Genomic DNA, 8,514 nt, shown 5'->3' with positions numbered 1-8,514 from the left:
GCGCTGTACAGTAAGTGCATTTCATACATTGGACATACAGAGTAACATATAAAGCAATCAGTAACCGATACAGGAGGGGAAGGGAGCCCCTGTGCTAGTGCTTATTCACTTTAACCCTTTTGTGTTGTTACAGAAACACTCTGCGCCGGTCCTGGTCAAACTCCGCTCCTCTCCGGATTCCCCTGACGCTTACCGTGCTGATTATGGATACCTGGGGCCCACCCTCTGCACTCATGTGCTGAAGGCCAGAGCGCAAAGTGCCCTGCAGGGGCCACAGGTCAACCGGACAACACTCACTGTCACACAGGTAACTTATGACATCCTGCGGGGCCATTGGGGCAGTAAGGCTTCTGGCAGCAGGGGGCACTGCAGGGTCCGACAGGCTACATACCCCTCTATGGTTGGGCTTAATGCAAGAAAATGTCACTTTAAGCAACTTCCCTGTAGAAGCGGACAGATTAATGGCCCTGGGAAAGCAGCAGGGCATTGTGGGAAATCGAGTTTTGGCCTTTGTGCCGGGCGCCTGTTACTTAGTAACAGTGGCCCCATGATATACAGGGGGGTGGGGATCACATAAAGGGGAACTCGACACTTAGGGGCTCAGTTACTAACCATAGATACAATATATTATATATATTTTTTTTTTTATTGTAAATTCAATTCGTATTTTCTTTCGAAAAAGTTGCAGATGAAAAACGCTGCGAGTTTTTCCAAGATTTACTGCATCTAAACGGCTAAAAATCCGAATTAGCCAATTGGCCAGGTTAAACCTGCTGAGTTCACGTAGAAGCCAATGGCATAGCTCCCTCCCCTTTCCCACGTCCTTTGTGTTGTCTGGAAACTTTGGAGATTTCGCTGGGTTTTGTCCGAAAACTCGGCTTTTTCGAAGTGTCACAGCAACGATTCTGTCAAATCAGGATTTTCGTAGGGACAATTTGAAAAAGTCACGTTTTTTACGACTTTTCTGGCGACGCCATTCCCTTGCGACTTTTTTAGACATTCGGGAAAATTTAATTTAAAAAAAAAATGAGAAATTAATTTTTAGTAAATGTGCCCCATAGAACCAATTCTCACCTTTGAAGAAAGAATTCCCATGATGCAGTGCTAGCGCTTAGTAACCTAGTATTGTCCCTTTCTCCCCTTCTCTCTCTCCTCCTATGTACTTCTCTCCCCCTGTAGCCCCGCCCTACTCTCACCCTATCACAGCCCTCGTCAGGTTCTCTCACCCCATCCCCTCGCACACCAAGTATCATCAAGGTGCCCAGCTCCCTGACTCTGCCGGTCCAGACTTTGGTGAGCGCCCGCCCTGCTACGCCCACGCAGCCCTCTCCCCCGCCCACCAAATACATTGTGGTGTCGTCAGCGGGAAGCAGTGGGACTCAGGTAACGGCTCCCCTGCGCCCAGTCGCTCGGCTGGTCTCTCCATTTGCTGCTTGCCGCCCGTTCTGTCTCTCCCTAATTATTCTCCTCATTTCTTTCCTTTTTTTCCCCGGCCTTTGGAAGCTCCTACCTGCTTTCTGTCTATAGGGACCAATCAAATCTTTGCTTTCGTTAGCTGTCATCGGTTGCTATGTGTTAATTGGTTTGCACCCAGCTTTTTTATTTCCTTATCCTATGATTTCTTTCCTTTGGGTTTATCAGCTCTTTCCCTGCTCTCTCAGCACCCCCTGTTTGTCCTGGTCATTTAGGGGTTTGTGTGTAACTTGGTCATCCCTGGCAACCAATGAAAGATTGGCTTTCATTACTCTGCCATAGCTGACTACTGATTGGTTGCTTATGTTTTTCACTTACAGGTCCTGACTCCTTCCAGCGGCCCGTCTTCTTCTACCCCGTGCCCCCCTGGGGTTCAGCCCATTGTAAAGCTGGTATCTGGGGGGCAGAGCTCTGGGGTTGGGGGCAACACGTCTGGGACTGGGGGAGGGATGCAGAAGTACATTGTTGTATCACTGCCACCTGCTGGAGAGAGCAAGACACCGCAGCCCTCCCCTCCTCCTTCCATAGAGACCCTGTGACTGTAAGTGTGTGTGTGTGTGTGTGTGTGTGTGTGAGAGAGCGTTGTGAGAGTGCGTCTGTGCCTGTTATCTCCCTGCATTACAACCTGTTTATTTTGTGTAAAGAAATATCCTCATTTTTTGCTAATAAAATATTACAAACCTTTCCTGCTGTGCTTGTTCCTTTAGGCCCAGCCCATTATAGGGTTAAGTTTCCAGCCTGCAGAAAATACACAAAGTGCAAGCTGTGGGTCCTGTCCTGTCACCCTGCTATAGTTCCAGGGGTACCCAGGGCACAAATAAGCACTCACCCCAAATCCCCCCCTAACTGGCCTTCAGGCTGGGCCCCCTTAGCCCATAACAAGGTTACAGATATATAGAAACATTGGGGTAACAGTCACCCTGCTATAGTTCCAGGGGTACCCAGGGCACAAATAAGCACTCACCCCAAATCCCCCCCTAACTGGCCTTCAGGCTGGGCCCCCTTAGCCCATAACAAGGTTACAGATATATAGAAACATTGGGGTAACAGTCACCCTGCTATAGTTCCAGGGGTACCCAGGGCACAAATAAGCACTCACCCCAAATCTCCCCCTAACTGGCCTTCAGGCTGGGCCCCCTTAGCCCATAACAAGGTTACAGATATATAGAAACATTGGGGTAACAGTCACCCCGCTATAGTTCCAGGGGTACCCAGGGCACATACAGACATTGGGCAGTTCCATTGTTACCAAGGGGGGGGTCCAGGTTACACCCAGCGCTACATGTCACTGTGCCCCCGCAGGTGACTAATGGTTGGCGTGACCCCCGGCCCCTCCCCTCGCAGTAACACAGCACAGTACAGAGCGCGCCCCGCAGGCAGTTTGTTCCCAGGAGATAAGCGCATTTCCAATTACAAGGAGGTTTTTCACCTTCCCCTCTGTCTGGGCAGGGTCCCTCTGTGTCTCCCCATTCTGTATGTGCCCCTCACCTTCCCCTCTATCTGGGCAGGGTCCCTCTGTGTCTCCCCATTCTGTATGTGCCCCTCGCCTTCCCCTCTGTCTGGGCAGGGTCCCTCTGTGTCTCCCCATTCTGTACGTGCCCCTCACCTTCCCCTCTGTCTGGGCAGGGTCCCTCTGTGTCTCCCCATTCTGTATGTGCCCCTCGCCTTCCCCTCTGTCTGGGCAGGGTCCCTCTGTGTCTCCCCATTCTGTACGTGCCCCTCACCTTAACCCCCCCCCCCGCTCTGCCATGCTGAGCTGGGGCAGCAGTTTGCTGAAGGACACCACTGACAGGCTTGGTACAGCAGGGGGCAGACACGAGCTGAGCTTGGATTCTATCATTACACATACAGTATACGTGCTTCCATCTTGGTTTCGGTATATGCGCTCATCACCCCATAAATATTACCCACAATCCTACCCTGCTCCAGCGCCTACTGCAGGATTCATTAGCTTCCAACCTGAATGTCTCTTTAGTATGGCAGACAAGATATAGGGACTATTGGGGAGGGGAAAGGGGCGGGCTATTTGGGGAAATGGGTGGGGCAGAGGCAGACAAGATATAGGGACTATTGGGGAGGGGAAAGGGGCGGGCTATTTGGGGAAATGGGTGGGGCAGAGGCAGACAAGATATAGGGACTATTGGGGAGGGGAAAGGGGCGGGCTATTTGGGGAAATGGGTGGGGCAGAGGCAGACAAGATATAGGGACTATTAGGGTGGGAAAAGGGGTGGGCTATTTGGGGAAATGGGTGGGGCAGAGGCAGACAAGATATAGGGACTATTGGGGTGGGGAAAGGGGTGGGCTATTTGGGGAAATGGGTGGGGCAGGGCAGACAAGATATAGGGACTATTGGGGTGGGAAAAGGGGTGGGCTATTTGGGGAAATGGGTGGGGCAGAGGCAGACAAGATATAGGGACTATTGGGGAGGGGAAAGGGGCGGGCTATTTGGGGAAATGGGTGGGGCAGAGGCAGACAAGATATAGGGACTATTGGGGAGGGGAAAGGGGCGGGCTATTTGGGGAAATGGGTGGGGCAGAGGCAGACAAGATATAGGGACTATTAGGGTGGGAAAAAGGGGCGGGCTATTTGGGGAAATGGGTGGGGCAGAGGCAGACAAGATATAGGGACTATTGGGGAAGGGAAAGGGGCGGGCTATTTGGGGAAATGGGTGGGGCAGAGGCAGACAAGATATAGGGACTATTGGGGTGGGAAAAGGGGCGGGCTATTTGGGGAAATGGGTGGGGCAGAGGCAGACAAGATATAGGGACTATTGGGGAGGGGAAAGGGGCGGGCTATTTGGGGAAATGGGTGGGGCAGAGGCAGACAAGATATAGGGACTATTGGGGTGGGAAAAGGGGCGGGCTATTTGGGGAAATTGGGTGGGGCAGAGGCAGACAAGATATAGGGACTATTGGGGAGGGGAAAGGGGCGGGCTATTTGGGGAAATGGGTGGGGCAGAGGCAGACAAGATATAGGGACTATTGGGGAGGGGAAAGGGGCGGGCTATTTGGGGAAATGGGTGGGGCAGAGGCAGACAAGATATAGGGACTATTGGGGAGGGGAAAGGGCGGGCTATTTGGGGAAATGGGTGGGGCAGAGGCAGACAAGATATAGGGACTATTGGGGTGGGAAAAGGGGCGGGCTATTTGGGAAAATGGGTGGGGCAGAGGCAGACAAGATATAGGGACTATTGGGGAGGGGAAAGGGTCGGGCTATTTGGGGAAATGGGTGGGGCAGAGGCAGACAAGATATAGGGACTATTGGGGTGGGAAAAGGGGCGGGCTATTTGGGGAAATGGGTGGGGCAGAGGCAGACAAGATATAGGGACTATTGGGGTGGGAAAAGGGGCGGGCTATTTGGGGAAATGGGTGGGGCAGAGGCAGACAAGATATAGGGACTATTGGGGTGGGAAAAGGGGCGGGCTATTTGGGGAAATGGGTGGGGCAGAGGCAGACAAGATATAGGGACTATTGGGGTGGGGAAATGGGTGGGGTAGAGGCAGACAAGATATAGGGACTATTGGGGTGGGAAAAGGGGTGGGCTATTTGGGGAAATGGGTGGGGCAGAGGCAGACAAGATATAGGGACTATTGGGGTGGGAAAGGGGCGGGCTATATGGGGGAAATGGGTGGGGCAGAGGCAGACAAGATATAGGGACTATTGGGTGGGAAAAGGGGCGGGCTATATGGAGAAATGGGTGGGGCAGAGGCAGACAAGATATAGGGACTATTGGGGTGGGAAAAGGGGGCGGGCTATTATGGGGAAATGGGTGGGGCAGAGGCAGACAAGATATAGGGACTATTGGGGTGGGGAAATGGGTGGGGCAGAGGCAGACAAGATATAGGGACTATTGGGGTGGGAAAAGGGGCGGGCTATTTGGGGAAATGGGTGGGGCAGAGGCAGATAAGATATAGGGACTATTGGGGTGGGAAAAGGGGCGGGCTAGGTAGGGACATGGGTGGGGCAGGGCAGACAAGATATAGGGACTATTGGGGTGGGAAAAGGGGCGGGCTAGGTGGGGAAATGGGTGGGGCAGAGGCAGACAAGATATAGGGACTATTGGGGAGGGGAAATGGGTGGGGCAGAGTCTGTTTGAGCTGAAATGGCAAACAGGGAACATGAAGGACATAGATAGAAGCCAATGAGTCGGGGACTCCCAGCATGGGTGAGTTGCTAATAAGCAAGTTGGGTTGAGGGAGCTCACTGATAAAACTGAAATCTCAAGGATCTTAATGTAATAATATAAGGTTTGGTGGATCTTTACTGCGTGGGCAGATCCCTTCTATGTAACTTAAGATCAACAAAGAATTCAACTATAAAGGTCCCACCTCCCGTACAGTAGGGGGATCTGTGCCCCCGTAGCTCTTGCTGCTTTCCAGCACTCACTCTGAATTGTTGGTTTAACTGGAAACAAACACAAGGGAGAGGCAAATGCAGTGAGCGCGGGTAAAGCCCCTCCGGCACAGGAACCAAACCACATTTCCACGCGCTTGTGGGCAGCGCTGCATGTAATTCTGGGTATTGCCGTGGGTAATTAGAGCTTCCTGTGCCGCTAACGAGCTGCCACGAGGGGTTTTTTTCATTGTGTCGACTGTCTGCCCCCATTCTGTGCCCCACTCTGTGCCCCCACTCTGTGCCCCACTCTGTGCCCCCACTCTGTGCCCCCACTCTGTGCCCCCACTCTGTGACCCTCTCTGTGCCCCACTCTGTGACCCTCTCTGTGTCCCACTCTGTGACCCTCTCTGCCCCACTCTGTGCCCCCACTCTGTGCCCCCACTCTGTGCCCCACTCTGTGACCCTCTCTGTGCCCCACTCTGTGCCCCCACTCTCTGCCCCACTCTCTGCCCCCACTCTGTGCCCCCACTCTGTGCCCCACTCTGTGCCCCACTCTGTGCCCCCACTCTCTGCCCCCACTCTGTGCCCCCACTCTGTGCCCCACTCTCTGCCCCACTCTCTGCCCCCCACTCTGTGCCCCCACTCTGTGCCCCACTCTCTGCCCCCACTCTGTGCCCCCACTCTCTGCCCCACTCTCTGCCCCCACTCTGTGCCCCACTCTGTGCCCCCACTCTGTGCCCCACTCTGTGCCCCCACTCTGTGCCCCACTCTCTGCTCCCACTCTCTGCCCCACTCTCTGCCCCCACTCTCTGCCCCCACTCTGTGCCCCACTCTCTGCCCCCACTCTCTGCCCCCACTCTGTGCCCCCACTCTCTGCCCCACTCTGTGCCCCCACTCTCTGCCCCACTCTGTGCCCCCACTCTCTGCCCCACTCTCTGCCCCCCTCTGTGCCCCCCTCTGTGCCCCACTCTCTGCCCCACTCTGTGCCCCACTCTGTGCCCCCACTCTCTGCCCCACTCTCTGCCCCCCACTCTCTGCCCCCACTCTCTGCCCCCACTCTCTGCCCCACTCTGTGCCCCCACTCTGTGCCCCACTCTCTGCCCCACTCTCTGTCCCCACTCTCTGCCCCACTCTCTGCCCCCACTCTCTGCCCCCCTCTGTGCCCCACTCTGTGCCCCCACTCTCTGCCCCACTCTGTGCCCCACTCTCTGCCCCCACTCAGTGCTCCACTCTCTGCCCCACTCTGTGCCCCCACTCAGTGCCCCACTCTCTGCCCCCACTCTCTGCTCCACTCTCTGCCCCACTCTGTGCCCCCACTCAGTGCTCCACTCTCTGCCCCACTCTCTGCCCCACTCTCTGCCCCACTCTCTGCCCCACTCACTGCCCCACTAACTGCCCCCACTCTGTCTCACCAACAGGAAGGTACCAAGGCGAGACCTTGCCTGCCAGCCATACGCTCATTTCCTGTGGTTACGAGTCTGGGTCTGGGTATTGCTCAGCAGCAATAAAGGGCAACTTTGCCACAAACAAAACAGTGACATTCAGAGTCAATGGGAGAATATCTCTTCCTACCCCCTCCTTCTCAAGGAATCTCCCCCTTGTGCTTTGATGCCCCCTAGCTGTAGAGGTTGCCCTGCTCTGAGGAACATCTACAGAGCTTTCTAGAACATGCAATTTTTCTTCTCTGGACGCCCACTTGGATGGGCCAAGGAGACATTGGCCACTGATGGGTAGGAGGTCTGGTTGCCGCCTAATAGATATTTCACCAGCCAAGGCAAGGGTTTGTAATATCTCATCCCTTGCCCCCACCTGCCCAAATGCCCTCAGCCACTCCCTCTCTATCCTGACCCCTCCCATCACGCCATGGTCCAGCCTTTTTCCAGCCGGTATTGCTCTGGACGAAAGGTGGCCCCTAGTAGGAGGTATAAAGCAGCAGGTCCTACTACCTGGACCTGCCTACACCCTGGAATTAAACATTCCCCCCTATGGTGACTTCTTAGGGACGGACTCTTTGGTTGTTATATCACCAAAAAGGGTGGGGAATTAAGAGTGAGATCATGAACGGGGAGGGGTTTAGTAAGAAGTGTGGCCAATCCCAAAGCTGTAGCACCAGACTGGTGAGCCTTACTTACTGCTGGATGATTTCCCATCACCCCTAAGCTTAGATTCTCAACAGCAGCCCAGAGCCCACTGAGCATGTGCAGTGCCACTGACTCACAAAAGACGCCCCAACAAGATCCAAGATGGGGCGCTGCTGGGGGCAACTTTTAGAGCTTGGATCATGTAATTGGGCTGCCGCACCTCTGCGTTGGTACAGTAAGTAGATATATTGCTTTTTAGGGTTTAGTTCTCCTTTAAATCGATAACTAGGATCCTTTGGGATCCCTTCTCCCTTTAAATGGCAGCCCAAACCCCCCAATCCTTTTATGTTCAGACTAAAATGGTTTCTGTGGCGCCATGTTGAACCCATATATGCGGATAGGCTTTTATAGGTGCTGGGTATAAAGGGAATGGGGGGGGCAGCTCTGACTATTGCTGTGATAATATTTACCGTTGGCGAGGATTGTGCCCATATTGGCCCTTATCTGCCATGTATGGGAAGATAAGAGCGCACCTTGCCCTTTACCCGCTGGCACCGAGCTCAGCCCTGTTGTGTAATCAGAACCCGCTGCTCAGTTATACGGGGGGAATGGATTCTCTGCGGGAC

At 54.1% G+C, this 8,514-nt stretch overlaps 1 protein-coding gene across 4 annotated transcripts in view; it reads left to right on the top strand.

The window, feature by feature from the left end:
• Nucleotides 1–2,158, top strand: part of taf6 (TATA-box binding protein associated factor 6) — a 16,781-nt gene extending 14,623 nt beyond the window's left edge. For 3 of the 4 annotated variants that reach the window (XM_031899515.1, XM_031899514.1, XM_031899516.1), the window contains exons 13-15: nucleotides 134–307; nucleotides 1,180–1,383; nucleotides 1,794–2,158. In XM_031899515.1, coding sequence (XP_031755375.1) covers nucleotides 134–307; nucleotides 1,180–1,383; nucleotides 1,794–2,012 — 597 coding nt within the window. In that variant the 3' untranslated portion in view covers nucleotides 2,013–2,158. The remainder of the gene's footprint in view (nucleotides 1–133; nucleotides 308–1,179; nucleotides 1,384–1,793) is intronic. The other variant, XM_031899517.1, reaches the window with a different exon arrangement.
• The last annotated feature ends 6,356 nt before the right edge of the window (nucleotides 2,159–8,514 follow it).

Source organism: Xenopus tropicalis, chromosome 3 (genome assembly GCF_000004195.4).
Source record: "Xenopus tropicalis strain Nigerian chromosome 3, UCB_Xtro_10.0, whole genome shotgun sequence".
Classification (NCBI taxonomy): domain Eukaryota; kingdom Metazoa; phylum Chordata; class Amphibia; order Anura; family Pipidae; genus Xenopus; species Xenopus tropicalis.
Note: the sequence above shows the minus strand (reverse complement) of the source record. Positions and strands in the feature narration are given on the sequence as shown.